This window comes from Gorilla gorilla, chromosome 5 (genome assembly GCF_029281585.2).
Source record: "Gorilla gorilla gorilla isolate KB3781 chromosome 5, NHGRI_mGorGor1-v2.1_pri, whole genome shotgun sequence".
Taxonomy (NCBI): domain Eukaryota; kingdom Metazoa; phylum Chordata; class Mammalia; order Primates; family Hominidae; genus Gorilla; species Gorilla gorilla.
In genome coordinates, this window is record NC_073229.2 from 136,501,326 (window position 1) to 136,523,182 (window position 21,857).

Genomic DNA, 21,857 nt, shown 5'->3' on the forward strand with positions numbered 1-21,857 from the left:
ATTATGTTGAGTGAAATAAGCTGGTACTGAAAGGCAAATGCTGCATGATTTCACCTATATGTGGAATGGAAAAAAATAAAAAAAATTGAACTCGTGGAAGCACGGAGTAGAATGGTGGCTACCAGGCACTGGGATAAAAAGAAGACTGAAATGGGGAGATATTGGTTAAAAGGTACAAAATTTTCAGGTAGATAGAAGGAATACACTTTGGAGATCCATTGTACATCATGGTGGATATAACTAATGATAATATATAGCACACCTAAAAATTGCTAAGATAGTAGATTTTGAACATTTTCATGACAAAATGATAAGTATGTGAAGTGACAGATATGTTAATTGGCTTGATTTAATCATTTCACAGTGTATACATACATCAGACAATTAAAAAACAAATGGTAAATCTGGGTAAACAATATATCTCTTTTTACTATTCCTACAAATTTTCTGTGTCTAAAATTATTTCAAAATAAAATGAAAGAAAAAATAAAATGACATTTTTGAATAATTAAAAAAGGGAGTGTAAGGATTCTTGAGATTAAAATCTCAAGTTTAAAGGGTCTTGAGATTACAATTTAAAAAGTTTGAGCTCCTAACCTTATGTGATCTGCCCACCTTGGCCTCCTGTAATCCCAGCTACTAGGGAGGCTGAGGCACAAGAATCACTTGAACCTGGGAGGTGGAGGTTGCAATGAGCCAAGACTGAGCCACTGCACTCCAACCTGGGAGACAGAGCAAGATTGTGTCAAAAAAACAAAACAAAAAAACCCCCAACAACGCTTGAGACCTGCTCCTGCAAGTATTTAACTCACAGAAATGGAGATAGCACCAGGTAAAAATGAAGTAAAAGCTGTGTAAGCTGTGTGTTGGGCCTTGCAGAAAAGGAAGCCTGAGAAAGGAGAGGTTATTTAGAATGCAGCCTCTCTTGGGGAAAACGTATATTCCAGCGATCCTCTCTACAATGGGACTTCATTCACCCTCCAAATCCTTTTTTGGAAGTTTGTGTCTTAGCTTTCCTCTGTTGTGACTTTTACTGCTCCTTCTGCTCTGGTTACAGACACCATAAAATTTACCGTTCATCCAAGAACACTTTTGAGAGTAAAAAATGGAATTATTAATAATTACAGGACAATAGCCTTGCCTAGCTGCCATCTTTCTTATCCTGTCCAGTAAGTACCCCTAAGAGTAGAATTGTGGAGTCAAAGGACATGAAAACTGTTGTAGATCCTGTCCGCTCATGATTCTATCAGGAATAGGAACACCAATGATTACATTAGCCACGAGGTGATTAGGTTTCAACAGTGCATTTCTGTATTTGATCTCCAACACATTTTGCTTTTTAAAGTTGAGTTCTGAAATTAGAGACAAAAGCAGATGGCAGTAGATTCACTCTAATTCAGGGAGTTATTAAGAAATTTTGAATTTTTTTACTATATAATTCGAAGCCTGCTTTAATGTCATCATCATAAACGGAAGGGTGGGTTGATGAGTTTACTCAGATTAGAGTGGTACAACCTTTGGGGCGGAGCCTCTGACTCTGATTGGTTGGACAATGTTTTCCAGGCCGTATAAAAGTGCCGGCGTCTCTGTGCGGAAACTCCGAGAGGAGCAGAGGTCTGTAGAGGTCTGTAGAGGTAGAGACGCAGGCTTCGGATCTTTTAGAATTCTGCTGGAAGTCTCCAAGTCAAGGTAAGTTATACCTTCTGTTTAAGCTATTTCCAATGTCCTATTCTGTCTTTGGCTACAAACTGGTGTTTTCGAATGCCTTTAACTATTTATTTTAGAGGAGAAAGAACTAGTTTTTTCCTGTGCCAGGGAGCTTTCTTCACCTTTAACTATAACTTTGCCATTTAAATTTTTACATATGAACCTCAGGTCACTCTTTGCATGAACTTGTATTTTTATGTGTTTTCAACTACAATGGATTTGCTGTTTTAAAATGGTTTCTTTTTATTTTCCAACATTTCTTAAAAGATTTCTGGGTTTTCGGCCGGGCGCCATGGTTCGCGCCTGCGCTTTGGGAGGCTGAGGTGGGTGGATCACGAGGTCAAGAGACCACCAGCCTGTCCAACATGGTGAAACCCCGTCTCTACTAAAAATACAAAACTTAGCCGGACGTGGTGGCACATGCTTGTAATCCCAGCTACTCAGGAGACCGAGGCAGGAGAATTGCTTGAACCCGGGAGGCAGAGGTTGCAGTGAGCCGAGATGGAGCCACTGCACCCCCAGCCTGGGCGACAGAGCAAGACTCCGTCTCAAAAAAAAAAAAAAAAAAGACTTCGCTTCGGGTTTTCACTTAAATATACTTGGCCACTTTTAGTAGTTGTGTCATAATTAGCTGAATCATTTTATTATTGTTAGATAATTCGATTGTTCCTGATCATTTGGGATGGTAGTTAACACTGAAATGAACAACTTGTGAATAAGTGTAGCATTTTTTTTTTTCTTTTGTAAAATTGTTTTCTTAGATACATTCCAAGGTGGGTTAGACAATTAGATTTCCAGCACCATGTTAAATTTTCCATTAAATTGAAAAAGATAACAGAATTTAAGAAAGAGGTAATCTCTGGTTGTCCGCCAGCCAGGCACCATGAGATTGGAATGCTGATCAGGACTTGGAAGACCAAGTTTTATGTGGGCAGATACCCTGTTTATTACACACGTTTGTGTTTCCAGAGTCCAGTTGAGGCCAAGAGCACAGAAGGGGCTCAATAAGTATTTGTTGGAAAGAGATTAGAGAATGTGTTCTGGGATGTAGGACAGTTCTAGTAACTCAGTCTTAGGCTGGCCTCAGCGGTGTTCCTCACTTCCTCTCTCTGGTAATGTTGATGCTGCTCCTCTTCCTGTCCCTCATTCTGTTACTACTGTCACCACTGAATGTGTGATTTGTGGGTTCTTGGTAAGAAGTTCTGCTAGTTACTGCTCAGTGCAGGCTCTTATTGGAGAACAGTCCTCTGTTCGCATCATCTCAAAGGTGCTTTCCAGCTTTGCGAGGCTGTCTTTGGGTCATGGGTCTAGCCTGGCCCAATATGCTGTGCCCAGCATGTCAGAGACAGCTCACTCAAAGAATGACAGCCGTGGTGGGAAGTCCTCTGGGAGCACCAGAGGCTGTCAAGCTTTGGGAGCAGTTGGGGTAACTGGAGGGCATCTTCCTTGTCTGGAACATCTTTTTGGTTTGTATTCAGGCATGATTATTTTGGAGAAGTTGATGACTATTATATTGTTATTCACATTAATTCAAGCCTTAATTAGTTTTCTTAGAGTGCTTTAAAGCATTTCATCTAATAACACTTTGTCCTTAAACTTGATTCTTTCATGGGCTTCTCATTTTGCAGTGGATTTTGCTGGCTTTACTCACATGTGGTAATTTTCCTGGAAATTCTGAGGATTCCTTAGAGTCACTTTTCTGTGATGATTAATGTAGAGTTGGCTTTATTTTCATTATTGAATTTAGACATGAACATTCTTTTTCCTGAACTGCAGAGGATCTACAAAGAAATACTGAGTGGAGACTATACTGAGATTCTATTAAAGACCCACTTGAATTCAGCCCCCATTAGGAGAAACTTTGGCCAGAGCAGCCAACACATCACCTGGAAGTCTTCAGACTAGGTAAGCTGCACTGTCTGAAAAGAAAGTTTCCACTGTCCTATTTCTGTCTTGTGATTATCTAGAGTTTGAAGAGTTTTGAAATCATTTTTATCACCATGACTACATTACTGTGATTCTCTAGCAATTTAGTGTCACTTTCATAGACAAACTACATAAATATTATTTATTTTTTGTTATTCTTAATTTCTTAGTTAATAAATTTATAATTATTTATTAAATAATATAATTTATGTATGCCAATAACTTATTTATTAATTTATATTATTTAATCTTGGATTTAGACTATTGAAGAGTGGATTGTGTACTGAGGGCTCCCAAGTGCTTCGAGAAGCCAATAAAGGATCACTTCAGTTTACTTCACGGCTAAGGAGTAACCCTTAGGAACCATGGCCAAACGCCTGCGAGCAGAGTCGTCCTGTCCAGTTTGCCTGAATTTTTTCTCCTGTCCCATTTCTCTCTCTTGTACACACGTGTTCTGCTTTGATTGCATCCAGAAGTGGCTACTAGAAAACCATGATTTTAGAGCGATGTGCCCCTTGTGTCGAGACGTGGTGAAGGTACCTGCTTTGGAAGAATGGCAAGTGAGCGTCCTAACACTTATGATCGAGCAGCACAATAACCGACTTGAGCAAAGTCTGCACGTGAGGGAGGAGCGCCGGCGTTTTCGGGAGGATGTGACCCTGGATGCAGCCACTGCCAGCTCCCTCCTTGTCTTCTCCAATGATCTAAGAAGCGCTCAGTGTGAGAAGATCCACCACGATCTGACAAACGATCCCAGGCTGACCTGTGTCCTGGGTACTCCCTGCTTCTCCTCCGGCCAACATTACTGGGAGGTTGAAGTGGGAGAGGTGAAGTCATGGTCCCTGGGCATCTGCAAGGAGTCGGCTGACAGAAAGAGCAATGATTTATTCCCTGAGCATGGCTTCTGGATCAGCATGAAGGCAGGAGCAATCCATGCTAACACCGACCTGGAGAGAATTCCTGCAAGCCCTCGCCTTCACCGTGTGGGAATTTTCCTGGATGCTGACTTAGAAGAAATCCAGTTTTTTGATGTTGACAATAATGTTCTCATGTATATACATGATGATTTCTTCTCTTTGGAGCTTTTGCGTCCATTCTTCTGTCTTGAGCTCTTGGGAGAAGGGGAGAGTGGCAACATCCTGACCATCTGCCCATGAGAAAATCCGCCCTTCCTAGAAGCTTTCTAAGAGGTGAAAGAGAATTTTGGCCTGAGAAAGGTCAGCATGATTGAGGAAGAGATAATGTGCTATAGTGCAAAGACTTGGTAAATTTTTAAAGTAGATTTTGTAGACTTTGTAGCAAAAACAATTTTCGGATTTTTGGGGTAAGTTTTGTGGAATTTGTAGCTAGGTAACTGGGGTCTTTAGGGATGTTATTAAGTACTGTAAGCTTCAGTTTTGTAGTCTGTAGATGCGGATAATTGTACCTCAGTCAAACAGCTGTGGTAATTAGAGACAATACTATGCCTTTGTCTTATAGTAAATAACAAATAGAGAAATCTTAGATTGTAAGTAAGCTAGATATTAGGTTTTGTGGATAGACAATATCTTTTTCATTATTTCAAGCTGTTTTGTGTAATTCCTGATAATGTCTGAGGAGGAAGAAAAATTAAACAGCCAGTGTGAGTTATTTTGTTGATACAGCATGAAATTTCAGAGAGACAAACTGATATTGGGGAAGAACTAAGTTTTTCATTTTTATTTTCTTTGAAACACAGCCACGTAAGTTTTCTTGAATGACAAAGAACTTTGACCAAAATGCATTGTTAATGGTGATTCATATTCTTATGGGAAGTGTCATTTACCCATCTCAATAATTGGACTATTGTGATTTATAAGAATTCTTATCAACCATGTTAACTAACACATATTCATCAAAAATTGTTTTCAAGGTTGCTTTTGGATTTTTTATTTGTAGAATTTATTTTCTTGCAAATAAATTTATAAAGCATTGGATGTGTTCATGTTTATGCTGTTTGGTCCGTCTCTCACATACAGTCTGAAGTTGGTACCCCTCTTCCTCCACCACAGGTACATGGTCCCAGACTGTGATTTCCAATATGTCATCCTTATACACTCATGATGGCTCCTTTTCGAAATATTCAGGTCTCTTAGGGTTGTATTTTTTCTGATTTACTGAGTCAGCCACTTCTGAGATTACAACTGCCCCAAAAGGGCTGGGGTCTGAGCATGTTCTGGAATCTGCCTTTGACTTCCTTTCTAGAGAGACCCAGAATTGTCATTTCCCTTCTCTTTCCAACTTCACTGGGAGTAGGGAGATAGCCATTTTCCGCTCCTTATTCTCTTTTGATCTCTACAACTTTATTTCAGGGGACTCATTGCCCTTCCCTAACACTGGGCAAAATTTCAGGATACAAAATAAATGCACAAAAATCACTAGCATTCTTACATACCAACAAGAGTCAAGCTGACAGCCAAATCAGGAATGAACTCCCATTCACAATTGCCACAAAAAGAATAAAATACCTAGGAATGTAGCTAACTAAGGGAGGTGAAAGATCTCTATGAGAACTATAAACCACTGTTCAAAGAAATCAGAGATGACACAAACAAATGGAGAAACATTCCATGGTCATGAAAAGGAAGAATCGATACTGTTAAAATGGCCATACTGTCCAAAGCAATTTATAGATTCAATGCTATTCCTATTAAACTACCATTGAGACTCCTCACAGAACTAGACAAAACTATTTTGAAATTCATATGGAACCAAAAAAGAACCTGAATAGCCAAGGCTATTTTTTAGCCAAAGCTAAGCAAAAGGAACAAAGCTGGAGACATCACAAGGCTGCAGTAGTATAGTTTGTATCAATACCAAAACAGCATGGTACTGGTACAAAAACAGACATATAGACCAATGGAACAGATTAGAAAACCCAGAAACAAGACCACATACCCACAACTATTTGATCTTTCACAAACCTGACAAAAGCAAGCAATGGAGAAAGGATTCCTTTTTCAATAAATAGTGCTGGGATAACTGGCTAGCCATATGCAGAAGATTGAAACCAGACCCATTCCTTACACCACATACAAAAATCAACTCAAGATAGATGAAAGATTTAAATGTAAAACCCCAAACCATAAAAACCCTGGAAGACAACCTAGGCAACACCATTCAGGACATAGGCATGGGCAAAGAGTTCATGACAAAGATGGCAATTGCAGCAAAAGCAAAGATGGACAAATTAAACTAAAGAACTTCTGCACAGCAAAAGAAACTATCAACAGAGTGAACAGGCAACCTAAAGAATGACAGCAAAATTTTGCAAACTATGCATGTGACAAAGGTCTAATATCCAGCATCTATAAGGAACTTAAGTGTACAAGAAAAAAACCAAACAACCTCATTAAAAAGTGGCAAAGGACACTAACAGAAGTTTTTCTAAAGAACACATGTGGCCAACAAGCATATGAAAATAAGCTCAACATCAGTGATTATTAGAGAAATGCAAATCAAAACCGCAATGACATACCATCTCACACCAGTCAGAATGGCTATAACTAAAACATCAAAAAGTAACAGATGCTGGTGAGGTTGTGAAGAAAAAGGAATACTTATATACTATTTATGGGGGTGTAAATTAGTTCAACCATTGTGGAAGCCAATGTGGTGATTCCCCAAAGACATAAAGACAGAAATACAGTACACTAAAAAAAAAAAAAAAAAAAAAAAAAAAAAAAGAAAAAAAAAAGAAACTGGCTGCTTATTGTAATGACCCAAATGTTTATTCTCCTTAATATTGGGATTTAGAACTTTCTGTAAGACAGAGGCTCTTGTGCAGGCCTTGCTCTTTTCATAGGAAGCAACCAGGAAAAAATGGCGAAATCTTCTACCCCTTAAGAGGTTACTGTCTTTGGACAGCCTGCAAATATTGGCTAAGAATTTGGTGGAATGCTGTTGCTTCTCATAGGTGGCAGATTCAATTGTGCCTCTAAAATGTATGTATAGATGCTGCATGCATCTATCTCAGCTCTTAGCATGGCAGCTTCTAGGAACCTCCCTTAAGGGACAGCTGGTTCTCTCTCCTTGCCTACTTTTAGTTCTCTTCCTGCACCCCTGCTGCCTGGAGTGCAGACGATTGGGCCACAGGGATGAGGGGCCTGAGAGAACAGTGAACTGGAATAGGCCTGCACTCTTGAAGGCTACAGGGATCCCTGAGGGCTACAGAGTCACTCTGACAGCGCTGGGACACTTACCTCTGTCTTCATTAATGTGATAAAGAAACCCCATGAGGCTAGTTTACCTGCATAACAAACCTGTGCATGTAACCCTGAACTTAAAATAAAAGTTAAAAAAAGTATTCTATATCTCAGCAAAAATAAATGAGAAATATTTGAGGTGATGAATGTGTTAATTAGCCTGATTTGATCATTCCACAATGTATACATGTATCAGAACATCATGCAGTACCCACAAATATATACAATTATTTGTCAATTAAAAACAAAACTTAAGAAGAGAATAAACACTTTCTGTTTTAAGCCGCTGTTATTTCTTGTGTTCTGCCTGCCCTTGAACTTATTCCTAACTCCTGTTCTATTGTACCAAGAGTTCTGAAGACCTGCTGGGCAGCCTCAAAAACGCTTTCTATTTTGCTTTGCCTTTCTCAGCTCTGGCCATTAGAACTTTGGTGAGTGTCTTCCAAGTGTCTCACAGTTTGCCCTTGGCTTCCTTCTCCTACCTTTCTATGACCAGCTTCAATAAATGAAAAAGTAGAAGTAAAACTTGCCTCAGTTGTATTTTTTAATGGAAAATTTTAAACATACAAAAATAGAGAATAGTATAATGAATCCACATGTACCTATCACTCAGTTTCAATAATAGCACCAATGGCCAACCTCCTGCCCCCAGATTATTTAAGATCAAATCTTATACATCATATCATTTCATTCATAAATTCTTATGAATATCTCTAAATGAAATGTACTTAGGAAAATGTACTTATGATGCCATTATCATACATAAAAATGAATAATTCCTTAGTATAATCAATGAATAATTCCTTAATATAATCAAATATCCAATCAACATTCACAGTCCTTTCTGATTCAGCTGTGAGTGTTTCCATTTAAGCAGTTCCAGCTTTTCTGAACTGGTCTAATGAGTGTTTGCTTGCATTTGACTCTTTGTGTTTTCTGTATTTAAGATTTCCAACCTCAAAATAGGCAGTCACTTTCTATTTTCCAGTCCTCTTTTTGATACTTAAGAAAAACCAACTAGGGCTCTCCTCACCTCCTCCTCATCCCCAAGTCATTATACCACCCTAATGCCTGCCTGGGGCTCCTGGGCATCCCTGCCACAGTCACCCAGGTATAGTTTGCTTTAAGGACACCAATGATCTTAAACTTCAACTTTCAAATTTGTGTCCAGGTGAAAATGTGAAAAATTCACATTCATAGATAGCACGTATGTGTCACATTCTGAGACATGGTACTTAAGCAACATCTAAGTTCTATGGACTCCTCATTTGGCTCTGGGGTAGCATTGTCTGAAGATTGTTTCTATTTTCTTTGTAAGTTTCCTCAGTAATGAGGGAGTAATTTCTGGGATTAGTGGCCAGATCCACTCTTTACTGAACCTGTGGGCTCTTAGTGTGGGCAGATTCTCTAGCGGTAAATGTTCTCCCTCAACAAGTGAAGACATTCCTTTTTAAGAAATTGCATTAGAGAGCATAGGTTTGTGGCTGATCTTCCAAATCAATAGCAAGGTGAAAATGAATCTATATTTCTTCCTAGGAGAATGATTTAAGTATCAAAGACTAAGAGAGGCCTTTGGAAAAATGGAAACATTCATGCCAAAAGCACCTGTTTATGGTTTTGCCACTAAAGTTAGCCACAAATTAGGATTGGAGATTTTATCCAATTATGTTAGAGAAATTACTTGATTCAGTCTTTGCTCAGTTGAAGGAGTTGTGCTCAGTTGCAATGATCATCTAACCTTTGTTATAGCTAAATTAATCTAATTTTAATTAGTCTTTAATTGTTTAAGATGACATTTCAAACAAAATTTTTATTATTTTTCTATAAAAAAGTTCTTCCTCTTTAAACTTTATTTTCCATAAATATTTATAATCATTCATTTGCTATGTGCATATTTTGGGATTTTTTTTCTTTTTTTTCTTCACCCAGGCCAGAGTGCAGTGGCGCTATCTCGGCTCACTGCAAGCTTCGCCTCCCGGTGCACGCCATTCTCCTGCCTCAGCCTCCCGAGTAGCTGGGATTATAGGCGCCTGCCACCGCGCGCGGATACTTTTTTGTATTTTTAGTAGAGACGGGGTTTCACTGTGTTAGCCAGGATGGTCTCGATCTCCTGACCTTGTGATCTGCCCGCCTCGGCCTCCTAAAGTATTTTGGGATTTTTTGTGCTTCAGACTTTTCTTTTTTTAGAAACTGATGTTTATTTTCCATTAACCTTATTTCCATGTTGCTTAAGAGCCCGTGCAAGGGCAGCTTAAGACCATTCAGTGGTTGCTTCTACCCATTCAGTGGTTGCTTCTACCCATTCAGTGGCCTGAGACTGGAAGCTGCAGACCAGTCTTCTGTGGCAGGCTGAGCACTTCACTCTTCAGCAGGGAACTGCTGAATAGTCACAGAGGGCACCTGCATGCCTTCAGACCAGTATGCAACCTCAGGCTGAGTAGCAGTGAACTCAGGAGCTGAAGCAGTCCATTCACCCTGAAATTCTTTCTTGGTCACAGCCTTTTCAGCAGCAGCCTGCTCTTCTTTTTCAATCTCTTCGGGATCTCTGTAGAAGTAGAGATCAGGCATGACCTCCCACGGGTGTTTGCAGGAAATGGTGCCACGCATGCGCAGAACTTCCCGAGCCGGTGTCCACTACGTCAAACCCACCGAGTGAGCTCCCTTGTTGTTGCATGCGATGGCAGTGTCCACATAGCACAAGGAGAATCTGTGTTACAGAGCAATGGTAGGTAGGTTAACATAAGATGCCTCCGTGAGAGGCTGGTGGTCAGCCCTGGGGTCAGTAACCACAAGAAGCCGTGGCTCCCAGAAAGCTGCCGGATCTGGTTAGTGAAGGTTCCAGGAGTGAAGCGGCCAGCAATTGGAGTGGCTCCAGTGGCAGCAGCAAACTTCAGCACAGCCCTCTGGCCAATATTCCTGGAGGATATAACACTGACATCTGCAGGGTTTTCAATGGCAGCAATGGCATGAGCTGCCAGCAGAAGCTTCTCCCAGGTCCTCTTCAGATTTATGATGTAGATGCCATCACTTTTCCTTTTACAGATGTACTGTTCCATCTGGAAGTCAAGATTGGTGCCACCTAAGTGGGTTCCTGCTGCAAGGACATCCTCCTCCTTCATTTGCAGGACATCAAGGGCTCTGGACGTTGTGAAAGTTTCCCTTTAAGTTATGACAGGAATTCAGAACAATGCCGTATGGACCCCTCTGTGGGTAGTGCGGAAAGGCTTCAGACTTTTTTAACCAGCTAATAAACGCATGGGGTCCAATATTTAAAATGCCACATAGTGAAACTGTTTCCTGACACTCCCCATTTATTCATTCTCCCTGAAAACGACTCCTGTTACCAATTGCTTGAGGATTCTTCCAAAGGTATTCTATATGTGTATATATATGTATGTATTTCGCCTATATATAAATTTAGTACTACCTATACATTAGTTTGCACCTTTTTTTCACTTGAGAATATTTAAGGAGATTGACTTCAAACAGTCTTTTTTCAGGACTCAGATAAAACTTTTTGTATTACATTTATCAACTTAGTCAATTTTGTGCTAACAATTCTCAATCAGATTTATAAGCATAAATTTTCCCTTAAGCTTTCCAGGAAGTCATTAACACCTGTCACTCCAAAATGCATGACATCGTAGCTGCCATCAAAGGACTTCTAGAAGATCCAATTACTACAAAATATCAGTAAAATCAGATTGACCTCAAACCCTGTATCTTTCAAAAAAGACATAATTTTGTTTTTCAAGCATTGTTATTAGGTATAGTAAAAATGATTTTTTTTCTTTGGTTTTTTGTTTTGAGACAGAGTCTTTCTCACTCTGTTGCCCAGGCTGGAGTGCAGTGGCGTGATCTCGGCTCACTGCAACCTCCACCTCCCAGGTTCAAACAATTCTCTTGCCTCAGCCTCCCCAGTAGCTGGGATTACAGGTTTGTGCCACCACACCCAGTTAATCTTCATATTTTTGTAGAGAAAGGGTTTTGTTATGTTGGCCAGGCTGGTCTCAAACTCCTGACCTCAAGTGATCTGCCCACGTAGGCCTCCCAAGGTGCTGGGATTACAGGTGTGAGCCACCATGCCCAGTCTATAGGTTATACCTCCTTAATGTTACAAATTGATGAAGATTAAGTAAATAAACCTCAGCAATGACTAATACATATTTTTAAACATCTACTTTTGCTTCTCATAATCACTGAGCATCCATTTGAGCTTTATTCTTCTTTTCTTCCTTTTTTTGATAATGCTGGCAGACTTGATGAACCAATAGCATCTGACCTTCACAAACTAGGCAGAGTTTCAAAATAAGGTGACTCGTTACATTGGTTTGGATTACTTTTTGAATCCCCATATTTTCTCAGGTTGGCACAATTTTGCTTCACGTGCATCATGGAATAGATGAGACAACAGGAAGCGATAGGCTTTCCCTGTTCAGTGAGTCAGGCAGTAACCAAGAGATTAATGTGAATGAATTCCGGGCTTGTGAAGGCATCATTTCTCATCAAATGGAACTGTACCCTGCTGGACGGAAGTCTGAATATGTGTGATCTAATGCAGAGGTTCCAACTGATGTGACCCACAATGTTGTCACCACCACCTCCCTCCTTGTCCTCGCTAATGACCTAAGGTGTGTCCACCGTGGAAAAATCTTTCTGTTACCAGAAACGGATCCCCATCCAGACTCTAAGAGAGGGTTCTTGGACCTTGTGCAAGAAAGAATTCAGGGCAAGTCCATAGAGCAAAGTGAAAGCAAATTTATTAAGAAAGTAGAGGAATAAAGAATGGGGGCTGGGCACGGTGGCTCACGCCTGTAATCCCAGCACTTTGGGAGGACGAGGCAAGCGGATCACGAGGTCAGGAGATCGAGACCATCCTGGCTAACACAGTGAAACCCTGTCTCTACCAAAAATACAAAAAAGTTAGCCGGGCATGGTGGCAGCCACCTGTAGTCCCAGCTACTCGGGAGGCTGAGGCGGGAGAATGGCGTGAACCCGGGAGGTGGAGGTTGCAGTGAGCTGAGATCATGCCACTGCACTCTAGCCTCTAGCCTGGGTGACAGAGCGAGACTCCGTCTCAAAAAAAAAAAAAAAGAATGGCTATTCCATAGGTAGAGCAGCCTTGAGAACTGCTGGTTGGCCATTTTTATGATATTTTCTTGATTATGTGCTAAACAAGAGGTGGATTATTCATGCGTTTTCCAGGAAAGGCGTGAGCTATTCCCAGAACTGAGGGTTCCCCCCATTTTAGACCATATAGGATGACTCCCTACATTGCCATGGCATTTGTAAACTGTCATGGTGCTGGTGGAAGTGTCTTTTAGCATGCTAATATATTATAATTAACATCTAATGAGCATTGAGCACGACCAACAGTGACTTTCATCTCCATTTTCATTTTGGTGAGATTTAGCCAGCTTCTTTACAGCACACCGCTTTATCAGCAAGGTCTTTGGGACCTGTATTTTTGGCTGACCTCCTATTTTATCCTGTGACTAAAAATGCCCAGCCTCCTTGGAATGCAACCCCATAGGTCTCAGCCTCATTTTACCTAGCCCCTATGCAAGATAGAGTTGCTCTGGTTCCAATGCCTCTGAAATTTCATGTCTAATTGATGATCCCAAGATACTCAACCGTGTGTTCTGTGTCCTGGATGCTTCCCCTTCACCTCTGGCTGCCAGTGCTGAGAGGCAGAAATAGGAGAGAACAGGCTCTGGGGGTCTGCTGGGCGTTCATTCACGGAAACTGGAAGGATGGCTGGTCCTCTAAGGACACCAATTCTGGTCCACAGGCCAGACCTGCTAGCCCTTACCTCCTGTGATGGTTACTTTCAGGTGTTAACTGACTGGATAGCTGGTTAAGCACCACTTCCGGGTGTGTCTGTGAAAGTATGTTTGTGTGCGAATCCGGGGACTGACGGGGGAAGATCGGCTCTCATTGTGGGTGGGCACCATCCAATCAGCAGGGTGCCTAGATAGGACAAAAAGGCAGAGGAAAGGTGAATTTGTTTTTCCAAAAAGGATATTCTGGAACTGGGATGTCTCTTTTCTCCTGTCCTTGGACATCAGAACTCCAGGGTCTTAGGCCTTTGAACTTGGAACTTGCGCCAGCAGACCCCTGGGCTCTCAGGCCTTCAGCCTCAGACTGAGAGTCACATCATGAACTTTCCTGATTGTGAGGCCTTCAGCCTTGGACAGCTATGCTGCTGGCTCCGCTGGTTCTCCAGCTTGCAGAAAGCCTATCATGGGACTTCTCAGGCTCCGTAATTGCATAAGCCAATCAATTCCCTTAATAAATCCTCTCTCTCGTATACCTATCTATACCCCTCTATATATTAATATATCCTATTTGTTCTGTCTCTGGAGAACTCTTAACTGATATACTTCCATTATGTGGGAATTTCCCAGATGCTGAATTGAGGAAAATGACATTTTTTTTAACGTTACTGTTGGTTACCTCCCTATATAGTCAGTTCTTTTGCATCTGTTTGTTTGGATCAGCAGAAGGCAACAGTGAGACCCCACCGAATATCTTCTCTTCTCTCTAGAAAGTACTCTGAACATATAATGCTGTGAACATGGCAGGTCTTATCATGTTTTCAAGATGATGAGATATGTATTGCATATTAAATATTCATACCTGGATATTAAATACCCAGGTTTTTAAAAAACCTTATAACCATTCTAACTGACCATGATCCCAGATGGAACCCCTGCCCGCGTCATTGCTTTTGTCTCTGCCACCTGGCTGCCCCTCTAGACAGCTTCCTTTCCTTCCTGGGCTGCTCCCAGGCAACTCAGAAAACTCAACTTCCTCCCCCAAAACTCAAATTCTTACTTTTTACGTAGAGCAAATGAAGTCTGTCTCAGCTTTCTTGTGAAGGAAAAGCTGCTTCAGTCAGTTGTGTTTTTAAATAACACCCCTTCCCACTTTGTGTAACAGAATGTTTTAGAAGCTTATGCTTAAAAATTTTTTTTCAGCCACAAATTGAGGCAGACTCCTTTGATCAAGGTATTTTGTATTGGCTGAAAGTGTGCTTCTGTGGAGGGCTGGTGCAGGGAGCTGTAATTGAGAGAGCGGGAGGAGTAGCCAGGAAGGAAACTGTTGATGAGCATGACTGTATGGGAGGGTCAGCCCAGCTGGAAAAAGGCCAGGACTTATGGAGAAAGGGCATGTGAGGCAGAGAGACGAGGGGGGAGTTTATTGGCTTCTACTGAGTTACTGAATGTTCTTTCTTCTTAGATCTATAAGAAAAATTAAGTAATAAATCCTAAAAAGGCAAATGACAAAATTTACATTCTTTATTTTTCAAAAAGAACTTAGAAAACAAGGACAAGAAGGATATTTTTAAAATGTAATATAGACCATATTAAACCAATATTATGGTTGACAGTATTTAAGAGAAAAAGACAAATAACTAAAATTGATATTAAAACATTTATTGAGCATTTACTGTGTGTGAGGCATTGGATTTGTTGCCTAACATGAATTATTTCATTTAAACCTCATAAAAGTCATACAAGGTATATATTCTAATACCCCTATTTAAATAATTAGGAAACTGAGGCAAAAGGAGTTCAAATAAGTTGCCTAATTATTAAGTCTCCTCACTTCCTAAGTAGTCTATAGCCTAGAAAAGATAAAAATAGACTGTGGATCTCAACAGTTCACTCAGAGAGCATAGTCTTCATCGTGGGGCAGATGTGGGGCACTGCTGTGCTTAGCCATTTTCTCCTCCCCAGTCCTTGGTCAGCATCTCTAATTGACAATGACACTCCATCTTTCTTTCTTTCTTTTTTTAACCTCTGAATTTTTATTGGCGTCCTGCTCCCTAAAGGGTCCCCTGCTTCTGCTGGCTTAATGTCTCAGAACTTTGGTGTCGTTGGTCTCAGACACAACTTTGCCATCCACTATCCAGCGGCCGTTGGTCTTTTGGATGGTTTGCATGGAGGTGCTGCTGTCCAGGGCATTAAGAAGATTGAAGTTCTTGCCATCTTCCAGCAGGCTGTTGTAGGTGGCTATCTCAGCCTCCAGCTTGACCTTAATGTTCAGCAGGGCCTCATACTCCTGGGCCTGGTGCTGTCCCTCTGCCCGGGTCTGTGCCAGCTCTGACTCCAGGTGCAGCAGGATCCCATTGAGCTGTTCCATCTGCAGGGCATAGCGGGCCTCCACCTCCCTCAGGCTGTTCTCCAAGCTGGCCTTCAGATTTCTCATGGAGTCCAGGTCCATCTCCAAAGACTGGACTGTACGTCTCAGCTCTGTGAGTGTCATCTCTGCAGCTCCAACCTCGGTGGACTGCGTGGTGACCACTGTGGTGCTCTCCTCAATCTGCTGAGACCAGTACTTGTCCAGCTCCTCTCTGTTCTTCCGAGACAGCTCGTTATATTGGGCCTGCATGTCTGCCATGATCTTGGAATGGTCCTGAGATTTGGGGGCATCTACCTCCACAGTCAACCCAGAGCTGGCAATCTGGACTTGTAGGCCTTTTACTTCCTCTTAGTGGTTCTTCTTCATGAAGAGCAGCTCCTCCTTTAGAGCCTCGATCTCTGTCTCCAGCTGCAGCCAAGTGACATTGGTGTCATCAATGACTTTGCGGAGCCCATGGATATCGCTCTCCACAGACTGGCACATGGTCAGCTCTGTCTCATACTTGACTCTGAAAGTCATCAGCAGCAAGACAGGCATTGTCTGTCTGCAGAACGATGCGGGCATTGTCCACAGTATTTGCGAAGTTCTGAGCCCTTAGGTCCTGGATAGTCTTGAAGTAATGGCTCCAGTGTCTGACCTGGGGTCCCTTCTTCTCCAGGTGCTTCCGGATTTTGCTCTCCAGCTTCCAGTTCTCGGTCTCCAGGCTCCTCATTCTGTCCAGGTAGGAGGCCAGGCGGTTGTTTAGGCTTTGCATGGTCTCCTTGTTCTGGATGCTTCCCATTCCTGCCAGACCCCCGGCCATCCCGGCAGCCAGGGCCCCAGACCCCAAGCCACCCCAGAAGCTGGTGGAGCAGGACACGGAGTTCCTGGAACCAGAACCCCCGGCGCCTGCATAAATGCTGGCTGTGCTGCTGACTGGCCGGGCGTGTAGCTGGGCACCTGGACAGAGCCCAGGGAACGGTAGTTGGTGGAAAAGGTGGAGCGAGTGGTGAAGCTCATGCTGTCCAGGGAAGAGAACGAGGGGACAGGACTCAGGCTTTGCCGACGACCGACATTCCCTTTTTCTAAGTCCAGATACAGAGCTCCAAGAACCCACTAGCATGTAATCAAATGGAGCACACAGGGAGCAAGTTATTTGCGGCTGGATACTAAAGCATCAGGGTGAAGGAAAGGCTGCTTGCTGCTATCATTGCTATTTAACATTGCTCTCTAAATAGAGGCTAAATAAATTATAAGCAGCACTGCCAGATCCTGTTTGTATGGGCTCTAGACTGCTGACTGGGTCCCAACTCTGCATTCAGTGACGTCATGTTGCAGCTTCACATTGGTCGTGTTAGAGGTAATTATACTGGCAAACAGGCAAATGTTACAGTTAAAACCTTTTTTCTTTTTCTTGCTTCTCTTTTCTCTTAATTTTTGAGAATCAGTTGTTAGACATTTACTAGCATGACACTGATTTATAAGCTAGTAATAAAGCTAACTATTGAAAAGGGGAGATCAAATGATCATCACTTAGAGAACATATGAGTTCATACACTAAAAACCTTAGAGGGGAAACAGTTCTCTCAGAGGTAACAACATTTCTGTACAATATTGTTACAGACTGCTGATTCATTCCTTCTAGACAGACAACATTCCTTCAGCATTGGGTGAGTTTGCAGGTTGCAAATCTTGGTGCAGACTGCATCTGTGATTTCCATCATGTGGAGAAGGCTGATATCAAGGGAGAAGAAAAAGTCAGCATTTTGTGAGAGGCTGTGGTGGTGGGAGACTAACTGTGACATTTCACATCCCAGGTTCTAAAAGGTCTGGGGCCCAACAGCGTCCTGGCTTCCTTTGTTCTTTGGCTCTGCCCTGAAACACTGTAGTGTCCCTTCCTCTAAACTCCACTTTTTGTTTAAGCCAGTCCAATAAGAGGTTTCTTTCATTCCAGTCAAAATCAGCTTAATTAACAAAGTCATCTATTTATTCTTACTGAATCTATAAAGGAAAAGCCTCTAACTTCCTCCCTTGCCCCCATACTCTCCTTGCAGAAACATTAATGCTTTGCACGAGGATCAATAGGACTCTTCTTGTAACAACCTCAATACAAACTAGGTATTTTCTTAAGTTTTCTGGAATGATGTATTTAAATGTTATATAAATTGACATTGATTTGTGGTGATAAATGTAATTAATGAAGTTGGGGGACAACACTCTGATGTTAAACTAAGGGATCTGATTTTAAAAATACTGATCTCTAAAAAGACAGATATCTCATTAAAAACAGGTAAAAGATTTGAATAGACGTTTCTCAAAAGAAGACATACAAGGCCAGGAATGGTGGTTTATGCCTGTAATTCCAGCACTTTGGGAAGCTGAGGCAGAAGGACTGCTTAAGCCCAGGAGTTCAAGACCAGCCTGGGCAACATAGAGAGACTGTGTCTCTACCAAAAATTAAACAAAAAAATTAGCTGGGCATGGTGGTGAACACCTGTAGTCCCAGATACTCGGGAGGCTGAGGCAGGAAGACTGCTTGAGCCTTGGAAGTCGAGGCTGCAGTGGGCCATGATGGTACTACTGTAATCCAGCCTGAGCAACAGAGCGAGACCCTGTCTCAAAATAAAATAAATAAATAAATAAATAAAAAATAAAAAAAGACATACAAACGGCCAAGAGGTATATGAAAAAATACTCAGCATCACTAATCATCAGGGAAATGCAAATTAAACTACAATGAGATATTGTCTCACCCCAGTTAGAATGCCTATGATTAAAAAGACAAAAAATAACATGCAAGCAATATGCAGAGAAACGAGAGCCCTTATACTCTTATACACTGTTGGTACAAATGTAAATTAGTACAACCATTATGAAAAACAGTATGAAGATTTCTCAAAAATCTAAACATAGAACTACCATAAGATCCAGCAACGTCATTACTAAGTATCTATCCAAAGAAAGGGAAATCAGTATATCAAAGGGATAGCTGCACTTGCATGACTACTGTAGACCTATGCAAAATAGTAAAAATATAAAATTAACCTAAATGTCCATCGACGAATGAATGGATAAAGAAAATATGAAAATGTGGTGTACGTACACAATGAAATATTGTTAGACCATAAAAAGAATGAAATCATGTGATTTGCAGCAACATGGATGCAAATGAAGGTTGTTATGTTAAGGAAAATAAGCCAGACATAGAAAGACAAAGACTGCACATTCTTACTCATATGAGGGAGCTAAAAAACTTGATCTTATGGACACAGAGAATAGAGTAATAGATACGAGAGACTGGGAAGGGTAGGTGGAGGGGAGGGGGAAATGAAGAGAGGTTGGTTATGGTGTAAATATACATTTAGATAGAATAAGTTCTAATGTTTGATAGCAGATGAGGGTGACTATACTTGGCGGCAATATTAAATATATTTCAACATAATTAGAAGAGAGTACTTGAAATGATACCAATACATGCAATTGATAAACTCTCAAGTGATGGATACCCCGAATACCCTGGCTTGGTCATTACACATTTTAAGCATGTAACAGACATATGTGCCCCATAAATCTGTGAAATATTATGTATTAATAAAAGAAGAAATGACTGATCTCTGTAGTGATGATAAATAACTGACTACTAGTCATGTCTTCATCATCAGCACTGTGGTGAAAATTTTGAGATTCCTTCTTTCTAGTCCTGATTTTCTTATTGGCAATCAAACCCTCCCCTTCTCGTGGAGCCTCCCCCCATTCCCCACTCAAGGTGTACATTGGTGACATTCAAAGAATTTCCACCTCAGTCTGCTTCTTGATACTGTATCTAAATATATCTGCAGGTGTGAACAAAGCCTTCTGGTTAAAGTTCATAGGCCCAGAAAACATGTTACCATCTCTTGGAATGATGAGAAAGAAGTACCAAAGAGACCGAACTTGTAACAATTTTGAGAATGGGAAGCTGGAAAACTGTATGTTTTATATGGATTTCTGAAATTTAGAAAAAGCATCTGGGCTCTTTTTAGCAAATAATAGAAAAAATCAATAGTTTCTCCTTTAGGGAGATTTTTATTATGTAAAGTTTTAAACATACACATAGTAGAGCATATAAACAACGGAATGCATCTATAACCCAACCTCAATCATTATAAACACGTGGCCTCAAGGTTATTTTGAAGCAAATCCCAGCCACTGTATCATTTCTTTTTTCTCTCTTCAACTATCTTCTTTTTAATGACTTGAACACCAGCACTGAAACTCATGATTTAACTGCCTAATTTCTTTGCTTTGTGCTTTGGAAAGGACAGGGATGGCATTTCCCACCTTGGCTGAGTTAAGTTAAAACTTTGTCTTGTAAATAAATACATAATTTCCTACCACACACTGCAAATCCAAATGAGACCTAGTTTCCATCAAGGGGCCAGACGTTTCTGGGCACCCACTGTCACTGCTCCTCCTGAGGGCCGGGCTGTGGCTGCCACAGGAGAATGCAGCCAGAATGGCTCCCCTTTGGCAATTCGCTGCTCTTCAGACAGGCTGAGAATCTTCTCCTGCCTGCCAGGGCTTGTGGAGTCTGGCTCTTGAGAAAAATCTTGCTGGGGCAGGTCCTCTAGCAGTACCAACACTTTACCCTGAATGATGGTGAGCTGAGACTTTGTACAAACGTTAGCTGGCAACTTGGTTTTGACACTCACCATCTTAGCTGATTTATAGAGTTAATACTGTCCTAGGACCTTTCTCAGGAAGACCTGGATTCCCGTCCTCAGAGAAGCTGAAGAAAGTGGCTTGGGCCAGCTATGGATATGCACACAAGGAAAAGAGAGGCTGTGGGAGGTTTGCAAGGCTGAGCAAACTGTAGTTTTAACTCGGAAACTGGCAACCCCGGCCCAAACCAACTGTGCTAGTTCTTGTAAGGTGGAGAAGAACTAGGTGGCAAAGGCTTTGATGTCACTCCTTTGGTGCTTGACCTTATTTCCTGTTTGGAAAAACAGTTCTCTTTCTAATGAGAATAGAAAATTGGGAGGCCTGTTGTATTAGTCTGTTCTCACACTGTTAATAAAGACATATCCAAGACTGATTGGGTAATTTATAAAGAAAAAGAGGTTTAGTTCCACATGGCTGGGGAGGCCTCGCAAGCACGGTGGAAGGCAAAGGAGGAGCAAAGACACATCTTATATGGTGACAGGCGAGACAGCGTGTGCAGGGGAACTGCTCTTTGTAAAACCATCAGATCTCCTGAGACTTACTCACTTTCACAAGAACAGCATGGGAAAACTGTCCCCGTGATTCAGTTACCTCCAACCGGGTGCCTTCCATGACACGTGGGGATTATGGAAGCTAAAATTCAAGAGGAGATTTGGGTGGGGACACATCCAAACCATATCACCTGTAAAAGGCAGTAGAGTGGAGTTTTATAAAAATGTACAGTCACCCACATTTTAGGGACCAACACCATGGACTTTATCTTGCTCACCAAATTCTTCACATGATAGAGCTCACTCCCTATGGCCTTAGCATCTCAGGCACCACAGAATCTTCACTGCTTGAAATTCACTTATGAAGTCCGACAAATAACTTTCTTTAAACAAACAAAGAGGCATTTCTTCAACTTAAAGTATATAAAACAAACAAAAATCCACCAACAAAACAAAAAAGGCAGTAAAATCTCAGAACTTTTGTGCAATGCTTCCAAACTGGCCACTTATTAAATAACCAGAACACCAAACCAACCAAAAGCTATGCAAGTGGCAGGCCACCCTGGGCAGAGCCCTACCTGCCTGCTCATGGCTACCCCAGCTGGGGAGCAGGGCGTGATCATGCTGGAAGAAATGAGAGGTGGGCTTTCTCCTTGACTTTCAAACTCTAACCTTGGGAGCC

General features: G+C 41.5%; 1 protein-coding gene and 2 pseudogenes across 1 annotated transcript; 1 reads left to right on the top strand and 2 right to left on the bottom strand.

Moving 5' to 3' along the window:
• Nucleotides 1-1,550: 1,550 nt before the first annotated feature.
• LOC101148313 (ret finger protein-like 4B) lies at nt 1,551-5,585 on the top strand. The gene is made up of 3 exons (XM_004044556.4): nt 1,551-1,689; nt 3,484-3,612; nt 3,894-5,585. Exon 3 carries the CDS (start codon nt 3,999-4,001, stop codon nt 4,788-4,790), a length of 792 nt encoding a protein of 263 aa, XP_004044604.1. The 5' UTR covers nt 1,551-1,689; nt 3,484-3,612; nt 3,894-3,998; the 3' UTR covers nt 4,791-5,585.
• Nucleotides 5,586-10,107: 4,522 nt separating this feature from the next.
• Nucleotides 10,108-13,592, bottom strand: LOC115934991 (small ribosomal subunit protein uS2-like; annotated as a pseudogene).
• A 2,121-nt stretch (nt 13,593-15,713) lies between these two features.
• LOC101148689 (keratin, type I cytoskeletal 18-like) lies at nt 15,714-17,003 on the bottom strand (annotated as a pseudogene).
• Between the last annotated feature and the right edge of the window lie 4,854 nt (nt 17,004-21,857).